The 24790-nt window shown below is 42.3% G+C and overlaps 1 protein-coding gene across 2 annotated transcripts in view; it reads left to right on the top strand.

Moving 5' to 3' along the window:
• The window catches only part of LOC115776742 (glutamate receptor 2-like), an 86248-nt gene extending 61933 nt beyond the window's left edge, over positions 1 to 24315 (top strand). Inside the window, exons 17-20 of one of the 2 annotated variants that reach the window (XM_030724505.1) lie at positions 1804 to 1918; positions 9439 to 9573; positions 13721 to 13896; positions 22375 to 22509. In XM_030724505.1, coding sequence (XP_030580365.1) covers positions 1804 to 1918; positions 9439 to 9573; positions 13721 to 13891 — 421 coding nt within the window. In that variant the 3' untranslated portion in view covers positions 13892 to 13896; positions 22375 to 22509. Of the gene's footprint in view, positions 1 to 1803; positions 1919 to 9438; positions 9574 to 13720; positions 13897 to 22374 lie in introns of both variants that reach the window. The other variant, XM_030724506.1, reaches the window with a different exon arrangement.
• Positions 24316 to 24790: the final 475 nt, after the last annotated feature.

Genomic DNA, 24790 nt, shown 5'->3' with positions numbered 1-24790 from the left:
TATCCAGTGACATTACATTTATGACTGCCATTCATTTAAAAGGGCAACTGGGCTTCTTATCCCAAAATGACTGCCCAGGAGTGTTGCTCACTGCTAAGTGAGAAGACACACCTAGAAGAGTTTTGTCTTTGCCAGCTTAATCTTGAAGTATTGTTTGATTTGACTAATTTATGGTCTGTGTGATCATCTGACCACTTTTGTTGCTCCTGCTTTTTTTGACAAATATCACCAGATTATTCCAAGATTAGTCAAGGATACAAGTGCATTACCTAAACCTAAAACATTTTAATTTGCCCTTTCCTCTTTCGAGTTACTACAATTACACAGTAAGGTATGCTAGGATAACTCAATTTTTGTAAAAGGAGCAAAAATAAAAGCATAGCTAGTACCATCTGGCAATGATAAGCTGATCAACTGATGTTTTGTACAGTGTTTTTCTTATTAAAAATTAAGAATATATATAATTATGGGGACTATACACTACTCAAAAAATTAAAGAAACACCTTTTAATCAGAGTATAGCAACAAGTCAGTTAAACTTCTAGGATATTGATCTGGTCAGTTAAGTAGCACAGGGGGTTGATAATCAGCTTCAGCTGCTCTAGTCTTAAATAAACTAACAACAGGTGCACTAGAGGGGCAACAATGAGACAACCCAAAACCCCTCAGGATGGCACATCAATATGTGCCATTGCCAGAAGGTTTGCTGTCTCCCCTAGTATCAGCTACAGTTTACATACACTCATCATGGGCATGAATGCCATGGTATTTTTATGCTTTTAATAATTTCTTTGAACTGTTCTTTTCCCAGGGTGGAATTTTTCTACAGTATACATCTTTAATAACTTAAAAAAATTTAAAAAAAAGAATTGGCACCAACACAGCCCCAGAGCATGAGTGTACCACCATCATGCTTGAAAGTCTCACATTCACTTCTCCACACATACTTCTTGTCATTGTGGCCAAATAACTCAATCTTTGACTCGTCTGACCATCAAACTTTTCTCCAGAAGGCAGCTGCAAATTTCAGTCAAACTTGAATATGCCGAGTTCGGAGCAAGAGCATTTTTGTTGGTTGACGCCCTCTGGGATCATGGCGATGTAAAACTCCATTGTGGACAGTGATGTTGGTGTTCTAGCAGTTTTCCCTTCATGGCAGACCTGAGCCTTGGTAGTTCCTGGGTTGTTCATGTTCATTTTTCCATTGCTCTGAGTATTGGTCAATCCAATGAGTGCTGTCAATCAAATAATTTTTATGCTGTAAAGAGAAACTACAGATTTTAGTCAATCGTGATCATTAATGGGAAATTAATAGACCTTGTCCTTATCGAGTTAAAAGAACTTTCAACACCATTTGATCCTGTGCAGATCAGAGAAAATTCAAAATTAATTCAAACTTGAGCACCTAGTTCTTATTTTTTGAAGTCATTAAAGATGCATGCTGTACAATCATTCCATTCTGGAACAGTTCAAAGAAATCATTCAATTATCATGACATTCATGCCCATGATGAGTGCGTGTAAACTTCTGACCACAACTGTATGACAACCAAAACTCTGTTTCTGTGATTTTATGAAGGCATATAGGAATTTGACATATAACACAACATTCTGATTTCCATGAGTGTAGCTACTAAAATATGATAATGTTACTCCTAGGTAAGTGTTCTGAGGAAAGAGCTTTCCTTTTATTTCTATTGTGTTTATGGCAATTATTATGATTTACATGCTGTTAACATGCATATCAGCAGGAGGACTGACACTGGCAACAGTTGAACTGCTAACAGCCACTGTGTTCATGTAGAAATGCGGTGAACCTGGCGGTGTTAAAGTTGAACGAGCAGGGGCTGCTGGACAAACTGAAAAACAAGTGGTGGTATGACAAGGGAGAGTGCGGCAGCGGAGGAGGGGAGAGCAAGGTTAATACACACACACACACACACACATGCACACACACACACATGCGCACATGCATATATATATACAGTACATACATGCACACTATAGTACACAAACACAAAGGTAACACTGGGTTATTAAATGTAAAAAGTGTAAAGAAGAAGCACAGCTACAATGCCGCATGTGACATCAAAAGCTAGTAGTGTTAATAATGTTCCAGCTATAGCCTTTTATAGAAATACAAGACCAAAGCAAAACATGTGCATTTAATATACGCTAGAACTTCTAGATTTAGTAGATGTAATAAGGGACCACAACATGTAGCATTGTAGTCTGTACTGCTTCTTCTGCTGATATGTTGCCCCGTTTGGTTGAGGTCAGGTTCAGGGCAGACTTACGAATGAGGGTCAGGTGACCTCACACCAGATGGTAGCAACAGTGCAGGAGTAGAGCTGTCGATAAAGAGTTTGTGCTATCTGTCCAAACTCTATTTATTAATGGCTCTGGCCTGGAGGGGTACTGCTACTGAAAAAGCAGAAAGCCTTTTCGCTGAGCACATCTCATTCTCTGTCTCCAGGGCCAAGCAGAGGGGCCCTGACAAACACAGGGCTTTATTTAAACAGCTTTGCCCAATTAAAAAAAGATTAGTCTACAGTCTACACAGAGTTTATGCAGGTTGAAATCTCTACAAAGATTTTAGTATTTAATATTTGGCATTCAACAGACAATGAACCTTGCTAATAGGTGTCGCATACAAAATTTAATTCAATTCTATTTTATTTATATAGTACCAAATCACAACAACAGTCACCTCAAGGTGATTTCTAAAATAAACTAAACCATTATGAGATTATCTTTAAATTAAAAGTAATGTGGCCAAACACTGCAATGAAAGGCATTAATGATGAATCAGTAGTAGCAGATGAGGGACCTGTCTTGGTGGCTAGACCAGAGTTTGAGAACCGCTACCTCATTAATAACATAAGATAACATTGATAATGATGTTATTTATGTTATTCCCATTGAAGAGTGCCAGTAAACCTTGCCGTATTGAAACTGAATGAGCAAGGGACCCTAGACAAGATGAAAAACAAGTGGTGGTACGATAAAGGAGAGTGTGGCTTCAAGGACTCCACCAATAAGGTTAGTTTTATGTCTGTGGGTCAATCAAACACACTGTCTGTTCACACATTCAATATGCACGGTAAGCCTACATGCTATGGGTAGTATCAGTTATTTTTGTCAGCTATAATGCTGACAAAAAAGTGTATTAATAGACTTTTTTCTGTCCATTGAGGAAGTAAGTCTGTCTGAAACAGAATTTGTAGGTATCAAGACAAAGTACATGATTGAAATTCTATCCATCCATCCATTTTCTGAAACCTATTCAGGTGTGGGTAGTGCTGGCAGCAATCTAACCAGAGATGCCAGGACCGCTCTCTGAGGCTTCACCAACCTGTCTGTTAATCTCCCACTCCACCATCCCTTCATTTGACCTCAAAATGCTCCACTTGGAGGAGAAACTCATTCCTAACCTAGAGTGGGCAGTCAGTCTATTTTTAGCTGAAAGCCATGGTCTCAGACTTAGAGGTACTAATTCTTATCCCAGCTGCTTCACACTAAGCCACAAACCACCCAAGCGCAAGCTGATGGACATGGATCGATGCAGCCAACAGAACCAATCATCTACAAAACCAGACATGAGATCCTGAAACACCGGGACACCCTACAATGCAACAACTGCGATTAACTGCCAACCACACAAATCAAGCTTTCACTGCAGTTGTACAGCAACCAAATAGTCTATAACAACAACAAGCCCAATACCACATACTTCCAGGCACCCTTCACAGGACACCCCGAGGGATGCAGTCAGAGCCCTTTCCAAGCCCTTTCCACAAAACACATGTGGAATGGTTGGGTAAACTCCCACAACTGCTCCAATGTCCTGAAGAGGAGAGCAGGTCCAGTGTTCCACAACCAGGACAAAAACTGCATTGTTTCTCCTGAATCTGAGGATTGACTACAGGAAGACTCTCCTCTCCAGTACCCTGGGATAGACCTTCCCAGGGAGGCTGAGAAGTGTGATGCTTCTTGAAGCTGGACCACAAACTCCAGTCTGCTTTCTTAAAAAGAGGAACCACCACCACAGTACTACAGAGGCATATCAACCAAGACTTACTTAGACTTAGGTCCTCCTGCGCCGTTCGGCGCATTGGGTGGCAAGTTGTCTCCATCGGGATCGATTGCTGGCCGCGGCTTCCGCCCCATCCCAGCCGATATCCAGGGCCCATAGATCTTGAGGGAAGGTGCGGCACCACATAATTCGGGGTCGGCCCTGTTTCCTCTTGCCCCGCTCAGGCGTCCATGTGATGGCGATCTTAGGGAGGCGTGGATGCTGTTGCCTCAGGACGTGTCCAGCAAATCTGAGGCGGTGCTCGGTCACAACATCGTTGAGGGGGCAAGTGGCTGCATGGCAATGAATTTCTTCATTGGTAATGCGGTCCCGGTATGATACTCGCAGGATTCGTTGCAGCCACCGCTGTTGCACCACGTTTATTCGTCTCTCAATCTTGGTGTTTGTCTTCCACGTTTCACATGCGTATATGGCCGTCGGGACGACGATGGTGTTCAGGAGGCGGATCTTAATCGCGGTGGAGATAGTCTGGGTTGTCCAGATCAGCTTCAGTTGCAGAAATACGGCCCCTGCTTTCCCGATTCGGCATGCAACGTCGTGGTCCGCGTCACCGTTGCTGGTGATGGTGCTGCCAAGATAGGTGAACTTTTGCACCTCCTCGATTCGTGACTGCCCGATGGTGATGGGAGGACCTGCTGCTGCATATCCGACCCGCATGACCTTGGTCTTGTCAGTGCTGATCCGAAGGCCAACCTTAGAAGCTCCTCCATTGAGGCTTGTCGTCATCTCTTGTATGCTCTTGGTACTAGCCCCGAGGAGACCATTGTCGTCAGCGAAGTCCAAATCTGTGAGTCGGTTTGGCTCGCGCCGTGGGATCCCAAATCCGACACCGCCCATTGTCTTCCAAAGTACGAAGTCGATTGTTAAGAGGAACAGGAAGGGGGAGAGGATGCACCCCTGTCGCACACTGGTCTCGATGGTGAAAAATTCCGTTGTTCCTTGTTCTGTTCAGACGCAGCAGCTGGAGTTGCTGTAGAGGCTTCGGAATACTTTGACGAATTGGTCGGGGATGCCGTACGCTGTTGGTACTCCAGGCTTTGCTCGATGATGGTTCACAGGACGAAGATCTGCTCCGCACATGATCTGCCACGTCGGAAGCCTGCCTGCTCCTCTCTGAGCATTTCGTCCACCACGCCCTGAAGCCGACGTAGAAGGACGATGCTGAACACCTTGCCTGGGGCTGAGAGGAGGGTAATTCCTCTCCAGTTGTTGCAGTCTGCCAGGTTGCCTTTCTTGGGGAATTTCACGATCACTCCTTTCTGCCAGTCCTCGGGGACCTCCGCCATGCGCCAGCAGAGGTTTAGAAGATCTGTCACTTCCTCGACGAGGCGCTGTCCACCGTGCTTCTGCATTTCTGCTGACACCGTGTCCAGCCCTGGCGCTTTGTTGTTCTTCAGGAGCTTGATCGACACAAAAGTCTCCGCTGATGTGATTTGCATTGGTCCTGACCGCAATGTCATTCTCTGGGGCGGGTCCTCGAACGTGAAGGTCCACTCGAGGGGGCGGCTGGTTGAGGGTCTCCTTGAAGTGTTCGACCCATCTTGCATCTTGCTCTTCTTTGGTCAGCAGTGGCCTGCCATTTTTGTCTTTGATGGGTGCATCATGACTGCTCTTCACTCCGGTGAGGTCGCAGACAATGCAATAGAGCGTCTTTGTGTCATTCTTACTAGCAACTTCCTGCACCTCTTGGCCCTTCTCTTCCAACCTATCTCGCTTGTCTCTCCGGCAGCTTCTCTTCACATTTCGATCCATTGTTCGATAGGCCTCCTCTGCTTCCCTCCGGTCCCGATCCGTCTTCGCCTGATCTCACTTGTATTTGATGTTTCGCCTTTTGTCGATCAGCCTCCATGTGCGGTCCTGGATCCATCGCTCCTTGTACTATCCTCTTCTCCTGCCGATGACTTCTTCAGCGCATTCAATGGTGGCGCTCTTGATCCCTAGCCACCGTTCTTCTAGGGTTGGCGCGTCCGCAAGGGCTTCAAACCGATTTTGCAACTTGATTTGTAATCTCTCCGCCGTGATTCGGTCTTTGAGCTTGTCCACTGCAAACGGGGGGGGTCGCGTTGTTTGCACTTGTTGTTTCTTCAACCGAAGTCGAAATTTTCCACTAAGGAGGAAGTGGTCGAAACCAACGTCTGCTCCTCTGCGGGTCCGCACATCCAGTAGCGATGATTTCCACCTATTGGAAATGCAGATGAAGTCGATTTCGTTGAAGGTTTCTCCGTCAGGCGATCGCCACATTTTCTTGTGGATAAGCTTGTGGTCGAAGTATGTGTTGCCGACCAACAGGCTGCTGGCTGAGCAGGAGAGCAGCCGCTCGCCATTGTCGTTCGTTTCATCGGCAGATCCGTGAGGCCCAGTAACGTGTTTGAATCCGATTCGGTGGTTGCTGATCTTGGCGTTGAAGTCTCCCATCAGCAGAATATGGTCGTGTCGAGGGATTTCATCCAGTGCCGTTTGAAGTTGATCGTAAAAGGCGTCTTTTGCGTCGTCATTGGCATCTTCAATCGGGGCGTAAGTTTGGACGATGGTGATCTTCGTTTGGCTTGTTTGGAGTCGGGCTGAGATGATGTGGTCACTGATAGGTTTCCAGCCGATAAGCGCCGGCGCCGCTTTGGACATAATGATGCCAACGTCGCGAGCATGTTCGGTGTCATGGCCCAAGTAGATGATCATCTTGCCCTCACTGACCATCCGTCCATTTCCTGTCCATCGCATTTCGCAGATTCCCAGGGTGTCCATCTGATACTCGTCAAATTCTTTGAGCAGCTGCGCCAATTTGCCACACTGGTACAATGTCCTCACGTTCCACGTTCCAATTCTTGTTAGTTCCTTTGCGTTGAATGGTTGGCCATGCATCAGGCGTTGGACGACCTGGTGGTTTTGTTCCAATGCCGTCATCATGGGATGGCCGCCTTCGTCACCTGTTAGTCGATCTCGTTGGTTTCATCTTGCCGTTTCCGTAGCAGTTCCAGGGTGGGGTGGCTAGCCCCACGCCCAACCCTCCTCCTGATCCACCCCAGGGTCCCTGCAACCAGAGTGACCTCAACTCCAGTGATGGGCAAGTTATCCCCATCATCCCACAAAGCCACACTCTGCTTGGCCTGTCAGTAACTAGTCAGCTGCCTCTGGAGTCTTCCAAGCCGAGCAATTTCAACAGGACTCCTTCTTCAGCATGATAGGTCCTTTCATCTCTGCTGTCCATTACCTGTTTTGGGAGTTGCCACCATGACAGGCACCAGCTACCCTACAGCCATAGTTCAATACAGCTGCCTCAGCAATGGAGGTGCAGAACACAGTCGACTCAAGCTCTTTGTCCACAGCCTTCATCAGAATGCTGTCGAATCTCTGCCAGAGATCGGAGTTGGAGATCTCCCAGACTGAGGCCTCTGCAAGCACACTCACACAATTTGTTATGGCAGAACAGGGCTGTCCAGCATCCTCCCCCACTACCTGATCCAACTCACTACCACGGGGTGAAAGGGTCAGCTACTCGGTTCCCCCAAGTGTTCAATATGTATGGTGACAGATCCAATGATAAAATCACAAAATTGATCATCAGCCTGCAACACTGGGTGTCATAAGTGCACTTTTGAACACTGTAATGGCACAGATGTCTGATAATAAGACACCACTTGGGTTCAGAGGTCATTCCTTTCAATCACGCTCCCCCAGGTCTCACAGTCATTGTCCATGTGAGTGCAATGACTCCACCCAGGAACTCAAGAAGGCCAGGAAAACTTCATAGGCACCAAGTTTAGGGGACATGAATATACCCACCCCTACGAGCCGCCTGTCACCAAGGACATCCCCAGAAGGGAATAGAATCCTTCCTTTTAAAAAGGTCTTTTTCCTTCCCACTGTTACCAAGTGCTTGGTCACAGGAGGTCGTTTTGAGTGTTGGGTTTTCCCTGTAATCATTGTAGGGTCTTTACCTTACAATATAAAGCACCTTGAGGCCACTGTTTGTTGAAGAAGAAGAAGAAGAAGAAGAAGTTTGTTGTGATTTGCCGCTATGTAAAATTGAACTGAACTGAATTGAATCCTTCCTCTCTTCAGGAGACTGGGTCTAGAACCTAATATACCAAACTGTTGTGGCAGCTCTTTGTGGCCAGGTGCCAGTCAGGCACTCACCCTTGAGCCCCAGGTGCCAAAGTGGGGCTCTGGTAACCAGGGTAACTTGGTTTCCTGGTTGGATCCCTAGCTTTTTTAATCATCATAGGGGTGATCTGAATAGTTCTTAGTCCCCCCGCCCAAAAGTGGTTTGAGAGTGTGACTGAATGTTGACTGTATTTGAAAGTTCAGAACAATTTAATTTATTTATATAGCGCCAAATCACAAGAAACAGTCACCTCAAGGTGCTTTATATTGTAAAGTATAGACCCTACAATAATTACAGGGAAAACCCCGACATACAAAACAACCTCCTATGAGCAAGCCCTTGGCAACAGTGGAAAGGAAAAATTCCCCTTTAACAGTTGGGGGTGAGGGGAAAACTTGGAGGCAATACATCTACCATGAATCTATTAGAGCCAGTAAGACCCAACCAACACCAGCAGATAACATGACACCTCAAAATATCAGAGAATGTTCAAAACATACACTGGACCTGAAACACCTTGGATTCTCTGCCTCGACGTGGCTTGATATTAGGAATTCAATTGTTGTAGCTCCTTTCCTGAAGATGTCTGTGCATGGCAGCTCTTGATGCACTGACACCAGCATCAGTCTACTTCTTGTCAAGCTCTCCCCAGTTCTTGTCCCAGCTTTTCTTAGCAATCATCTCAAGGCTGCAGTTATCATTGTTGCTTAGAAAATGAAATATTCTAATCCGATATCCTGGCTTTGTGACGTTCATGACCTATAAGCCATAATCATTACAATTAAAACAAAAAGGCCTTTAAACATTTCACTTTATATTTAATAAATGTAGACTATATGAAAGTTTATCTTTTTGAATAAACAAGGGAATAAAATATTTCTCCCTATTTGTGTACCTTTGGTCACACAAAGATACTCTGAGACTTACACAGACAGACTGATTAAGGGTGAGGATATTTTACATATGTTTAAATGTAATGTTGAAATGCAGGTTATACTTAGTATAATTGGCTTGATTTGATTAATTTGTGCTCTCTAATCTAAAGCTCTTCTCTTTAGTTACAGTTAATCATGTGCAGATGACATGTTAATTTCAGTTTGATCCTTCTGAGTAGTTAGCACTTACCAGTAAATAAAGCTAGCTATTAACATAAGAACACCCCACTAACAACTTTCTCTGATCAGTTTTCGTTTTCCTTTGATGTGTGTGTGTGCGTGCGTGTGTGTGTCTGTGTGTACTAGGAGAAGACCAGCGCTCTATCTCTTAGTAACGTGGCGGGAGTCTTCTACATCCTGGTTGGAGGTCTGGGTCTAGCCATGATGGTAGCACTGGTAGAGTTTTGCTACAAGAGTCGCGCGGAAGCCAAAAAAATGAAGGTACACGATCTTTTAAAATACAACTTTAATTTGCATGCATTCATTCTTGAATATAAATAGTACTATAAGGATAGGCTTACATTATTGGAATTCAATCAACAATGAGGATTCTCACTAGAAACATGATGAGATGAGGTGAGTGAGTTTTTAGCAGACATTTAAAATAAACCGCTGATTCAGTCAACGTCATGGACTGTTCAAAGCCCAAAAGCATGGTTGCCTCTGGTTCAACCTAAGATATCAGCAGAAAGTGAAGGCCAAGATTATTCGAACAGGCACACAGATAGCTGCAGACACCATGGACGCACAGTTGTTCTTGTTATACTACTTTCTAGTCCACTTAGAGACATGCGCACTTGCTATGCTTGTATAATAGCTATGCAGACAAGTTAGCATGGTCAAAACAATTAGGAGCGGACAGGGATGTAAACATAAGACTTCATGTATAACCTGTGTTTACAAAATTTATGACCTAGTAGACCCTTGGGATGCTAAAAGTATAACACTCACATAATGAGTGACCAAGCTTGAAAATTGTTGTAGTTATAAATAAACAACTGGCTTCTTTCACAAATAAACATTACATGCAAGTCTGTGTATAAACTGTGCATATGATTATTTTACACAAAAATTTGTGATTCATCAAGATTTTCTTACCAATATTTTTCTTACCTGAACACACATCATACACATCTTATACTCACATATTTAAATTGAATAGTACTTCTACTGCTGCTAATCCCATCATCATCATCATCATCATCATCATCATCATTATTGTTGTTATATATTTTTTACTTTTTCATCATTATTTATATTATTCATAAAGACATAAACAAAAAAACCCTCAAAATTAGAAAATTAAACAGATAACAATAAAATATTAACTTATATGTAAAGCGCATAAAATGCTCAATGTAAAAACGTGACGGCTTTAACCATTTTTAAACATGTTCATTTCAGCCTCTGTGATTTTAGTTGGAGCCTCACTTATCACCTCACATTCTGCAGCATTTTTGTATTAGGACAACTTACATAGTTCAGCGGATAAAGGAACTGGAAATGCCTGACTGACAAATGTTCATTTCTGCATTCTGCGATTGGTGGTGTTAACAGTGCCACCACAGTTTGTGTGTGTGTGTGTGTGTGTGTGTGTGTGTGTGTGTGTGTGTGTGTGTGTGTGTGTGTGTGTGTGTGTGTGTGTGTGTGTGTGTGTGTGCGCACGTGTATATGTGTGTGTGATCTTTATCTCACATACTGTTAAAGCACATGCAGCTGAATTTGTGTAGGTCCCCCACTAAAAACAGTCACATGCTAGAGCACAGCTCATGAGATCACAAAAATAACAGTGCTGTAATTTGAGTGTAATAAAACTTTATTAAGGGAATATGTGTTTTTAAAGTTTCCTAATGTAAATTCATTGATCAGAACAAAAATAAAATGGACTCATATTAAAGCTTCCTGTGCCTGTCATCCCTCTGGGGCCTGCTTATTTTCAGGATAGGGTCCATAGTCAACATTGTCATCCCACCATTTGTTCCATTCTTCAGCCATTTTGCTTTGAAACCCATTGTGCACTTCGATTTTATGTATGATCCAGTGTGCCATAACAATATGGCAGACCTTCTCTGGTCTATAGAAAGGAGCTCCTCCAGTTCGGTCCAGGACACGGAAACGGCTTTTCAGGATTATGAACATATGTTCAATTACATTTCAAGGTCATGAGGTCGGCATGATCATAGTGCTGCTCAGGTGGTATGGTCAGGTTTTCAATCAGTATCATAATCCATGGGAGTAAGGCGTAAGCACGGTCACCTTCAACAGAGTAAGATGATCATCACAATTAAATCTTGATCATTTGGAACGCATGGAAGATCTCTGGACTTAGTTAAAAGCCGACCATTTCTGTACTTTCAATCCCTCAGTTTTTGAAAAAGTCTACTATTCTGGAAACAAGGCATCATGAAGGTTGGTTATAATGTCTGTGGACTGCCACACTACTTGCACATAAAATGAGTGTGTGTGCTTCCTATTATGGAACACAAACTTTTTGTTTTTGTTTTGTTTTTGTTTCTTTTTTTGAAGGGGGGCTTCAGGAAAGTACTGACAGGTGTCCCAATCCTGTAGGTGAAACAGGTTGCAAACTGAAGTATCGTATGTGCCACCAGCTACAGGTTGAGATGGCCGTCACCTTGTATTCTTCTGATACATTATTAGCCCTCGTATTTCCACCTCTCCCTATTTTTTCACTGAACATGTGAACATGTGCCAGTGGTGCTCACCAGCATCCCACCCCAACAACCATCTACTTTCATAGACAGCAAAATGCACCACAATGAAAACCAGAAACCAAACACTCAAGCAAGGACAAAGAAATAAGAAGAAACAACGACAGGCGGTGTGGTGGTCCACACCATGAGGACACCCCACGACCAAAGAACAAACACCAACACACAGAGTGGTAACGGGAGCCCACACAAGCCCATTAAACCCAAGTGGTCACAACCTACAGTGAAGACCAAGCCACAGTGGACACCAGTGTGCTGAGAAAGAAACGTACAGGGAGGCTTCTATCAGTGCCCAAGGTTCCCATTGAGGCCCAACAGAGGCCCAGTCACACCCAGGCAGCATGGACAGCCAGGAGGAGGAGCCCACAGCACTGCAGGAGCCAAGTGACAGGGAACATACACAAAGCCCAGGAAGGGCACCAGCCAGCAAAACCAGATTATCGGGGCACAACCCCAGCGGCACAAGTCGACCCAGCCCCACAGAACCCACCACCTACCTGACAGAGTGGAAGGTGCCCAGCCCAGAGCAGGCGGCAGACCAAAGTAAAGGGAAAGTAAAGGAAATAGACTGGTTTTTATACAGTGTTTTCCTAAGCTACGTGAACACTCAAAGTGCTCACACACGTTTTACATCTAAGTGCTTTCTATCTATCATACACATGCATGTACACTCCGACGAGAGCAACTTTGAGTTCAGTATCTTGCCCATGGATACTTTGGAGTAGCCAGGGATTAAACCACCAAACTTACAATTAGTAGGTGACCTGTTCTACCTCCTGAGCTACAGCCACTCCATAAAGCAGAAGTGGAAAGGGAGAAGAAAAGGGCCACACACATCCACACCCTACACTTAACCAAGCCAGATAAGGTGAGGTGGGGAAATCACGACACCCAGAAGAGAGGCGGGAAAGAATCTCTATGCCTACCTGGCACTGGCACAGTGGGCAGTGCGCTCGCCCTGCAGCCGGAAGGTTCAAGCCCCTGTCTCTGCGCTGCGTTGTGTCCTCAGGCAAGACACTTAATTATAAGCGCTTTGAGTGCTCTGATTGAGTAGAAAAGCGCTATATAAGAACTAGTCCATTTACCATTTAAACCACATTGAATAACGGTAGCGCCGGTCTCTGGCTGCATGACCGCAGATACTCGTCTCTGGATGAGTGATCTGGATCTGGATGTGCCTTGTGCGCACAATGACAATGAGTTGAATCTAACATCTAACATCGGGAGCAACTTGGATTCAGTATCATGTCCCAGGATGGCTGAAGGACTCGAACCATAAATCCTGATTAGTAGATGATCTGCTCTACCTCCTGAGCCACAGCCTGAGCCACAGCCACAACTCCCCCAGCTCAGATCTGGGACAAGGCTAATACCAACTGGTCGCAGCAGATGACCGCCCCTCCCTGAGCCTGGTTCTGCTGGAGGTTTCTTCCTGTTAAAGGGAGTTTTTCCTTCCCACTGTCACCAAGTGCTGCTCATAGGGGGTCGTTTTCACTGTTGGGTTTTCTCTGAAATTATTGTAGAGTCTATATATATATATATATATATATGTGTGTGTGTGTGTGTGTGTGTGTGTGTGTGTGTGTGTGTGGTCATTATTATTCTCCACTGTAATATTACAGTGGAAAATAATAATGACCACATTTTCTTGCATGGATGGAAATAAAGCTATTTTCTTTCGCTCCTTTGCCTTCTGTTATAGTTCCCATAGATATGGTTTGGATTTGTAACTTATTATTGCTCTTATTATAGATCAGGCTACTATTGTCACTTTGTGACAAATAATAATAACAGCTACAGTCATTGTTTCATAGAAAAATCAGTGCAGCAATAACCATGACTTTATTTTTGTTACAAAGGTGGCAGCCAACACCTTGACATCACCCCAGCACACAGGAAACTACACACACACTCTGCCTTCTCCTCAGCATCCCCCCAACTACAACCTGCTGTCCCCCAGCCACCAGCCAAACTACGCCACCTATAAAGAAGGCTACAACGTTTACGGCATTGAGAGCGTCAAGATCTAACACGGGTAGGAGAGTGATGATTGATGGCTAAAACTGTCCTTACCTCACAGCCATAGACAATGTTCATGTCATAGACATTCATCTAATTGGTATTAAATCATCTCTTCAAACATCCATTTAAAGAACAGCTGGATTCATGTTCAACTGGTGCAAAGCAGCCTTAGCGGCAAACATCACTTTTGTTGGAGTTAAACTAGTGCAAGGATTTTGTTTGTATTTACAAATGTAAATAAAACCTTTATGAAGGGAAAATATGTAATACGTTTTAAAGTGTTTAGACAATAATGCACAAAAGAATTGCATTTGTACATTTCTGCAACCATATCCATTCATCTGCAATTCTTGGTGCATTTGTCAGTTTTAATTTGTCCCTTTGTGAGTGTTATTCTGCAGATGCTGCCGAACAGATCATTTTAAACCATTTTCATTTTTGAACATGGTGGAAAATATGCAGCCAAAAAATTGTGCACAGAGAGATGGAAATATAGGTTGATCAAAAATATTCAGATATAAGTATGCATTTTGCTCTTAATACACTTTTTCATTCCACGGGCTCACTGATTGAAACATATTCTTCTGAAAAATGCACACACACACACACACAAACACACACACACAGCCACTGGCTAGAAAAATCAGGAATGGAAGACTTCCTGTTTCAGGCCAGCTGTTGATTTGAAACACATATTTTGGTGGTAAATTGACAGTTTTCACAAATGGCAAATTCAAAGAGGAGGTAGTTAATGAATTAATAAAGGCATAATTATAGTATTTATGTTTCTAGAGAAAACACCAGAGTCATAATGCCAATCTAAAACAATTATAAATTAGTGTAGCTGATTGTGTTTATAATACAGATATTTCTTTCAACCTTTTTTGAGAATGATGAAAATAATTCTTAGGTACACTTTTAAAAGAATGGCCTATCCTTTAAAACAAGTGTACCACTGCAATGACCAATAAGGCAAACCTTTTGTTTAAAATAATAATGATGCATGTTCAGAAATGAAATCCTAATAATACTTCATAAAGTATTATTGAGTCATAATTCAAGTACATGAAATATGTTTGCCAAAAGTGATACAAAGGTTGCCACTAAGGCTAGCTTTGCTTCGTGATACGAGTCACTGTACATTCAGAGTATGATGTGAATGCAGCGATTTTTTTTCCTGATTATTGATGATAACATTGAGACAACAATAAAATCTTCCTTAAGACGTCTAACAAAGCAACAGGTCAAAACTCTGTATGGCTGTGGTTCTCTTTTCCTTCGTTTACTTATTACCCAACAGCTTGTTCACCTCCTTCATTCCTTTTCCTCCTCTCCTTCTGACCTTCTCATTTTTTCCTCCTCCTTTCTCTTCAGTCCTCTCCTCTTTTGTTCTTTCCTTTCTGACCTCTCCTTTTCCTTCACCCTCACCTCCTTATGTTTTTTGTTTACTTTTTCCTTCCCCTGTTCTCTGTTCATCCTCCTTTTCTCCTATTCTTGCCTTTATAGCCAATCATCCTCTTTAATACGTGACTCACTGGCTACTCATATGTGTCTTATTTATTAAATGCCCATGAGTTCATTTTAGAGATGAGATGGTTTGGACTTGTAATAACACAAAGAATTGCAAACAACCCTATTAATGCCTCAAAGGCAACTTAACTGTGATGGTGTGTGCCATCAGAGTTCACATTACATATTAAGGACAAGCCCTTTGGGGCAAGCACTTGGTGACAAAAACTCCCTTTAAACAAAGAGAAACCTCAGACAGAATCAGCATCACAGTGGATGGCCATCTGATATGATTGGCAATTGCTCAATTCTTGCTTCCTTTTTCTTAGTAAGCCTGATCTTGTAGAGTTAGTTAACTGCAGTGAACTCAGTGTTTTGTATGCATGACCTGGAACAGGTTATTACAGCTGGTGACAACATCAGCTTCATTTGGATATCCTCATAAAGAAAGGACTTTCAGTCCACCTCCCTCAAAAATATCATTAAGACCGCACAATGTTACACCACAAGCTGAAGATGTGAATGAACTCAAATGCTCTGCGCTCTCTGGAGTTTGCCTGGCAGATGAAGAATACTGTACTCCAAAATAAAGTGAAAGAAATCTTCTCACCCTGGACCTTAGCCTGGCTGCTCTCTAAGTTCTTCTCAGTCCCAGGATGCTAGTGCATAAAAAGAGAGATGTCATTTAGTAGTCTTACTGCAGGTGTGTTAACCAGCCCACCCACCCAATGCTGCTCTGTGAAGCGTTCTGTCCCACCACTCCTTCTTCAGTTGAGCCAGGAACTGCACCCCCACCACCACAGGATTTTTTTGATTTTGATGTAACTGGTGAGGCTGATAAGACCAGGAGTTCACACCATGAATGGTGATGCATCGCCTGTCAAATGAAGAGCAAGATGCTTTACTTTTAGATCACAGCACTGTTCCTTTCATTCACCAGGATGTCACATCCTCTTTCTCTTAGGTTCTAGTGTAACACTGTCCTTTCACAACACCATGTAAGAGCAAGTTCAACAAGGATTATAAAAATACAGTTTCCTCTGTCTCTGGTTTTTCCTTCTTTTTTTCCCCAGATTTTAAATTCAAGGTTGACTGTGTTCAAAATTTCACAATTTAGCCAGCCATATCAACTTAAAACAACATTTTGCTATGTAAGTTAGCCTTGCTATGTTTGATCCCCCAAACCAAACAAAGATCTATAAAAATGTACTTTGCTTATGTTAACCCCACTGCTCGTGGTTTTCCATTCATATTCCTGATGGCCAGACGGACTTTATTGGATAAGACTGTCACTCTTTTGGTTTGGTTTCTGCCACCTCCAGCTCAGCCTCCTGTTTTTTCTCCAGAGCTGTGAAAAAGTAATTCACTTTTTCCTGATTTTTCTTAGTTTTTTGCATCTTTGACACACTTATATGTTTCACATCATCAGACAAATTTTAATATTAGACAAAGAAAACCCAGGTAAATACAAAATGCAGTTTTTACTTCTGCCAAAGAGGTTATGTTTTTGGTAGTGTGTGTGTGTGTGTGTGTGTGTGTGTGTGTGTGTCATACTGTCAACATGATAGCTCAGAAAGTTTTGAATTGATTCTGATAAACTTTTGTAGGTGTGTAGGATGGGATCATATTAACTAATCCTCTGCACTTGGTGATTCACTAACTGTCCTCATCTCTCTCAAAGTATTCCTTCCATCTTTTCAACACACTCTCTTCACTTGTTAGTACATTTCCATCTCTATCTTAATCATCCTAACCTGCTGCACATCCTTTCCAACTAGCCAATCGATGCAAGTCCCCTTCTCCTTCTTTAGTGTCCAGTCTCAAATACAAAGTCTCAAATACAAAGCCTCAAATACATAAGCCTTTGCTACCTCTCTCTTTGCTCTACACTTAGCCTCCCAGTATTACTGTCTACTTTCTTCATCTCCCTGACTATCCCATTTTTCCTTTGCCGACCTCTTCCTTTCAATATTTCCCTGTCCTTCTCCTTGTCCTCTTTCCTCTGTTCATCACCTCACCACTGCAGCTGTACTTTCCCAGTCATCTGGTAACTCTTCCCTACCACTCAGAGCCTGTCTCAACTCCTCCATTAACTCTGCACATTTTTCCTTCTTTAACTTCCATCATTTTGTCCTTGCCTCTGCCTTCATTCACTTCCTCTTCTCAATGTCCAACATCATCCTACAGACTGCCATCTGATGCTGACTAGCTACATTCTCCACTGCCACCACTTTGCCTTCTCTCCATCATATCAGCAGCTCTCTCCTTTTATCAGTCACAGTCTCACATTTACACCTGACCTCTCACCTCCACTCTCCTGTCTTCCCATCTTCTTTGCTGCCTCCTAACACAGCTTCCCTCTCTCCTCTTTATTCGTCTTTGGCCAACAGCACAAGCAGTCATTGTTAACCCGGGCCCCGACTGATCTGGTATGGAAATCTTACTGGTGATCCACATATTTGATTTGACAATGATTTTACGGATGCCGTTCCTGAAGCAGCCCTGCCCATTTATCTTGGTTTGGGACCGTCACTAGGAGTACACTGAGTTGTGCCCCACCCCCCCACACACACATACACACCCCCACCCTCCTGTGACTGGGTTAGTTGGAGTCTCTGTTAATGGAGTACATTATATGCAGTCATGAGAAAAACAAATTTTTCATTTGCAGTCCTGTGAAAACCCAAGGCTCATACTGTGCTTTACCACCCCAATTCCAAAAAATGTTGGGTCATTATATAAAATTTAAATAAAAACAGAATTCAATGATTAGCAAATTTCATAAACCCCAATTTTATTCACAATAGACCATAGAGAACATATCAAATATTTAAAGTGAGAAAAGTACCTTTTTAAGGAAAAATATCAGCTCATTTTGAATTTAATGGCGGCAACACATCTCAGTAAAGTTGGAACAGGGCAATATTAGGTCGGAAAAGTAAGTTGTAAGGAACATTTTCTAACTCCATCCATTCTCTTCCACTCATCCTGTTCAGGGTTGCAGGGGGGCTGGAGCCTATCCCAGCTGCCATAGGTCAAGAGGCAGGGTACACCCTGAACAGGTCGCCAGCCTGTCACAGGGCCAACACAGAGAGACAGACAACCATTCACACTCACATTTACACCTGTGGGCAATTTAGAATCACCAGTTAACCTAACCCTACTAAGTGCATGTCTTTGGACTGTGGGAGGAAACATGCAAACTCCTCACAGAAAGGCCCGGACAACTAATTAGGTTAATTAGCAGCAGGTCAGTAACAAGATTGGCAGAGGTTAACCAATCTGCAAAAGAAAACTGCGTCTACAAGTTGTGGAGACTTTAAATATCTCATCATCTACCGTACATTATATCATCAAAAAGTTTCAGAGAATCTCTGTGCACAAGAGATACCTGTGATCTTTGGACCCCCGGGCAGCACTGCATTAAAAACAGACGTGAGTCAGTCATGGAAATCCCTGCACGAGCTCAGGAACAGTTCCACAAATCACAGTTCGCTATATCATCCACAAATGCAGGTTAAAGCTCTATCATGCAAAAAAGAAGCAACACGTGAATGTGGTCCAGAAATGGTACCATCTTCTCTGGGCCAAAGGTGGAGGCAAGGTGGAAGACTATTCAAAATGTAAAATTCTTTTTGGGAAAACACGGACTGCATCCTCCAGACTAAAGAGAAGAGGGACAATTGGGCTTTTTATAAGCACTCACCTAAAAAAGCCTGCCTCTTTGTTGGTATGGGGGTGCCTATGGAATTGGCAGCTTGCACATCTGGCACCATTAATGCTGAATGGTATATGCAGGTTTTAGCGCAACATATGCTCCCATCCAGATGACATCTTTTTCATTTTTTACATATTTCAGTAAGACAGTGCTTTGCGTTTGTATACATTGCATTGCGTCCATACAAACTGAGAAAAGTGGGGAAGTCAGCCAGGTACTGCTAATCAAATGCACTTGATTAAGGGATCATTAGTAAGGTGTGTGTAACAGCCAAAGAGGAAAGACATCAGCAATGACCTTTCCAAATTGATACTTCCCATCAAATGCACTTGATTAATTGATGCTTCCCATCAATTTGGAAATTTGCAAGGCCATTTCCAAGCAATCATCTATTGAGATATGCATTAAAATATTATTACCCTGAGCAAAAAATGAGTTTGCATGCAAAATCACTGTCAGATTTATGGCACATGCACATTAGCCAATTTTTTTCTTACCATATGTTAGTAAATCAGACTCATTCTAAATCAATGGGCCTGCCTGCAATCTGCATATAGCCACACCTCAGTTTCACTGTATATGGATTAAATTTTACCTGGTGATGAAGTGGACAGAGAAGTGATGATGTAAGAGAGAAGCCTGCACCTCTATAGCAAAAAATAAGAAGAAAGTCAAACTGGAGAAACTTAAATAATAGTATCTGAGGTTTGAGTAGGAAGCCAGAAAAGGGCGGCTTTCCAACATGTTTCTACAGGAGTGACAAACATTAAAAAATAAAGAATTTAAAAAGCAAGGCTCCGGCTGAAATAATGGGGCTGCTGAATATTGTTTCTCCTGAGACACTCACTGTGGCTACACAGACTACACGAAAAATAGGAAAACAGCTGGAGGACAAAGTGTGATCTGTCAGCCCCAGATGACAACTAGCTCTGTGGGACAGTACCAAGAAATTAGACTGTAAGTGATGAATCCATCAATGACAGAACTCACTGTTAATGACAGATAAGAAAAGTGAGAGGAATACTGGGATATGTTTAAGTTAAAAGGTTAAAGCTTGCACCTTTCCCATTAGTATTTTGTTTTATTTACATACAATTACATTTTTTTTATTGTAATTCTGATCATTTTTGTGGCTTATGGTGTTCTGGAAAATTGTGCATATCCACTGGTAGGAAATGAGGCCCAATGTGAAGACTGTCATTCTAGAGTGAGAGATTATTCACAAAAACAGTCTTCCAAGGTGTGGACATCATAGCAAATTCACCCTGAGGTCATACTGTGCAATGTTCAAAAACCCCAAGAGCTCCATCTCAGACTCCACAGACCTCAGTTTGTAACGACCCTCATTTACTAATATGTACAATATGTAGAAACAGTCTTACCCTGCACAAAAAACAAGTGCATATCAACATTACTGTTGGATTCATGAAATGTGCGCACCAGCCTAGTTTATTCTTTCCACTGTAGATACATTAGTAAATCATTCTGAATCAGCAAGTTTGTACAATCTGCTTCCTGACACACCCCTATTTCTCAATACAAGTATTTATAAGTAGTATATAAGTCTATGTAAGTAGTAGTATTCATTTTAAATTTCTTAACACAGCCAGGCCTTTGTTTGTTCATTTGTATTTCACTTGGACCTGGCAACAAACTGAAGGAGATTTAATTGCCACACGTCCTTTATCATGCTGTGGAAGATCTTATGCTGATGCTGTGGGCCCAAGATCTCCCACCCTGCTATACCAGAATCCAATTTAGAAATTTGGGATGTTATGTATATCAGTACATCCAAAGCTGAAAAAATAATTAAAAAGCACCACAGACATTCCAGGAGGTCATAGATTCCTTAATCCAGGTCTGGAAGGAGATCCTCCAGGACACCATCCACAGGCTCATCAGGGATAAGCCAGATGCTGTCAGGAGTGCATCCAGGCACGCCGGGGCTCAACAGACTACTGAGCCACATTATGTTACAATTTGGATGAGCCTGTGATTTTGATTTTGAACTTTTCTGGTGTGATTTTGAATCCAACCCTCAAAGGGTTGATGAATTTTTTTCACTGACCGCTGTTATGTTATTTTGCTCTCAACAAATTATACAGTTTTAACTTGAATATCTTCTTAAATGTTCCTTATTTATTTATTTATTTTTCAAGTGAGATAATGAACCACTGCTCCAGTCTGTCAATCCAAGGCCACTCTCCCTGACTACATGCAACATTTTAGAGGCATGTCAGCCCCATAATGTCCAGAGCCTTGAGAAACTCGGTGCGAATCTCATCCACCCCAGAGGTCCTACCATCAAGGAGTTGTTTAACAGCCACCTGTCAGTCTGTCTCTTTGAGGCCGACTGAAAGTCTTACTCCATTCCTGTAACAAACTCTTCCCACACCCACATTTTTACTTCAGCTACTAGTAACTTTATCTAGCCAATACCGCTTAACCTCACATACCAGCTCAAGCTCCTTCCCACCAGGCCCCGGAGCTCAGACCGCCTTGGCTTCTGGCTCTGACCGCTGCCCAATCCGCTGGCAGCAGCCAGTTCTTTTGCCTAGTTAAATAAAATGTACTTTCATATGTTGAGTGAGAAATGTAGACCGAAAAATGCAGAAAAATTAACCTTTATGTAAATCTTTACCATGCAGGTCATATCAACAAAGCCTCCAAATAACAATAACAATAATTCAATAATTAACATTATAGTATATCTGTGCATGTACAACTTGAGAAAAGCTCAAATAAACAATCTACAGCTTATAACATAGCATCTCAAGTTCTTTCCAATTACAAGGAAAGTTAAACGGTAATGTGATATTAACATTTGATGCAGATTATGGTTATGATTTAATGTTTTGTTCAGCCTGTAGGAAATATACCGTATTATCTCTGTATGCAAAATAACGTGTCAGAGATGGAGTGACTCTGAGATATGTTCACCCTCTATTTTCAAAGACAGCATATCAAATGTTGAGTTCATTTTGTACTTCATGTATAACTGTACATTTTTATCACATTTATTTGACACATCTGTAACACGCTTTCCCTCTGGGCATCATTGGGCTTGATAGATGGATACAGCGTTTGCCTGTAATAGCATGTACTATGTAAGTTTTTCTAAAACAGTTCTGCTAAAATGTCTTCTCGTATCATGCTTAGAAAGAGCTCAAAGGATATCAAAATTTAAAAACTAACTAGTGTATTTCCTCGAGGAGCAGCTGTCGCTGATGGAAACACGGCTAACACATTTCTGTTCTTGCACAGATGAAATTCACGGATGCAATGCGCTCCAAAGCTCGTCTGTCCATCACAGGATCGACCAGCGAGAATGGTCGTGTTCCGGTGGCTTACCTCCGTCCTGGATTACCCATGAGCCTCAGCATGACTGATCTCTCCTGACTACATCCAAGCCAGTGCCTTACAGCTAGAAAGACTGGACAGATGTCCTCCCATCACTTGGCTGTCAGGCTTCAGCAAAGACCTGCCCACCTATAAAGAGAGTCACTTGACCATCAGTGAGAAGAATGGCTGTTCATATACAAATTCATGAAAAGCAATCAAGCACAGTGGACAGTTTTCTAATCAAATACACATCACTGTTTAATAGGTTTTTTCCTCTTGTACAGAAAACAAGGACAACAGCTACACTGATGCTAACGCAATAACATTAATCAGGGATGTGATCAGGAATCGTGGATCTAAAAGCAGAATTTTAAGATGAGTGCAAAAACTGATATAATGAAAAATCACATCCATAAAATATTAGTAATTGTGATAGCAGATAATGATGTTGCTATTGTTCCTATTTTTTCTCATTTCTGCCTGAAAATCCCTAATTAATGGAAACTTTTACCAGATTAAGGGATGCATGGACTGGCAACCACAGGTGCACACAACACAAGCCACTTGTACAACACAACACTACAAAACATAATAAGCAGGGATGGGCTAACATGGGTCAAAATGTTCAAATCCTTATACAGGATTTGAACATTTCTGACTGTGACAGCAAAACCATCAACAAATGAAACTGGAGACAATGGGAATGCCTGGGTCAGTGGTTTTCACCAAATCTCATCAGTATTTTACAATTTAACAAAAGTTAAGTAATTATAATAATGCTAATAACTAGGCTTTCATCAAATGTACTCCACCTCACATTCAAGATATGTTAAATTATTCAACAAGATCCCCAAAATATTCAATGGCACAAAGTACTGCGACATGACATTCTGCTTCATTTTATACATTTAACTGGACTCCTGGTGATAGAACTGTGCTTACAAGTTACACAGTAACTTATTGATATTTTGTAGTCTTTGCAGTATTACTGTACATGTGTTTACATTTTGCTCTTGTTCATTGGGCAGTAGCTTAACAGTGATTTATGTTTGACTGTGTGAAGCACACAGCTCTAAACATGTAATAGTCGGCATAGTGAAACTGTATAATAGTCATCATAAATCATGTGGAATCAGTTCAAATATAGTTTAATGCCTTGTGTAGGCAACATTCCTCATTTCTTAAGGTATTTCCTATATTAGTGTTGACTACAGCACCATTACAGAGCTAGATTTGGCCACAAAATAGTGTTAGGCAGTGAAAAACTAGGTGTGGATTCAACCTAGTAATGCACAGATGACACAGTGTGGTTAGTAAGGCAAGTTTTACTTGTTGATCAAAAGAAAGAGATGTGTGTGTTAGCAGAAGCACACTACATTACAAGGCATCCACACAAGTAAAGATTGAAAGAGGTGCTCTTTTTTTTTTTTTAAGTCAAAATTGGGTAGAATATGGAAACACAAACGCAGACTGAAATTTAGATCAGCTCACTGAAGGTGAGTTACAAAAAAACGAAAGCAGCAGGTCCTATTTGAATATGCAGATTTGGCTCCGTTTCAGAACAAAGTTCTGTGAAGCGTCGGCGCCCGCTCAGCTGTCATGCTTGTTTAAGTATTCAGAAACTTTTCCCATGATGACTGTGCCAATCATCTGTGCCAGTCATTAAAGTTTTATCCTTAAATAAATACATACAAAATAGCTACTTTGAGGAAGTGCAGTTACTTGTTATGCTCTGTAAATCTCCACCAGGGAGGACACCAGAGATAACAAGTTACCATTCCTGGACTGTGCGGTGCTTATCGAGGAAGATGGAAGCCTCAACATTGAAGTTTACCGGAAGCCCACACACACAGACCAGTATCTCCTCTTTGACTCCCACCACCCTCTGGAACACAAACTTGGGGTGATCAGGACCCTACAACACCGTGCGGAAAGTGTTCCCTCTAAGGCAGAAGGGAAGCATAAGGAACACACACACATTAAGAAAGCCCTCAAAACATGCGGTTACCCCAACTGGGCCTTCATCAAATCAGCTAAGATGCACAGGAATGAAGGCCAAACACAAACTACAGAGAATGGGAAGGACAAGAGGAACAACATTGTCATCCCATATGTGTCAGGCTTGTCAGAGAAACTCAGAAGAATTTTCTCCAAGCATGACATCTCAGTATACTTCAAACCAAGTCACACCCTAAGACAAAAACTGGTTCATCCCAAGGACAAACCCGCCAAACACAAGATCAGCGATGTAGTGTATGCTGTTCAGTGCAGTGAAGAGTGCTCGGACCTCTACATTGGTGAAACCAAACAGCCTCTTCACAAACGAATGGCACAACAT

Source organism: Archocentrus centrarchus, unplaced genomic scaffold (assembly GCF_007364275.1).
Source record: "Archocentrus centrarchus isolate MPI-CPG fArcCen1 unplaced genomic scaffold, fArcCen1 scaffold_37_ctg1, whole genome shotgun sequence".
Classification (NCBI taxonomy): domain Eukaryota; kingdom Metazoa; phylum Chordata; class Actinopteri; order Cichliformes; family Cichlidae; genus Archocentrus; species Archocentrus centrarchus.
Note: the sequence above shows the minus strand (reverse complement) of the source record. Positions and strands in the feature narration are given on the sequence as shown.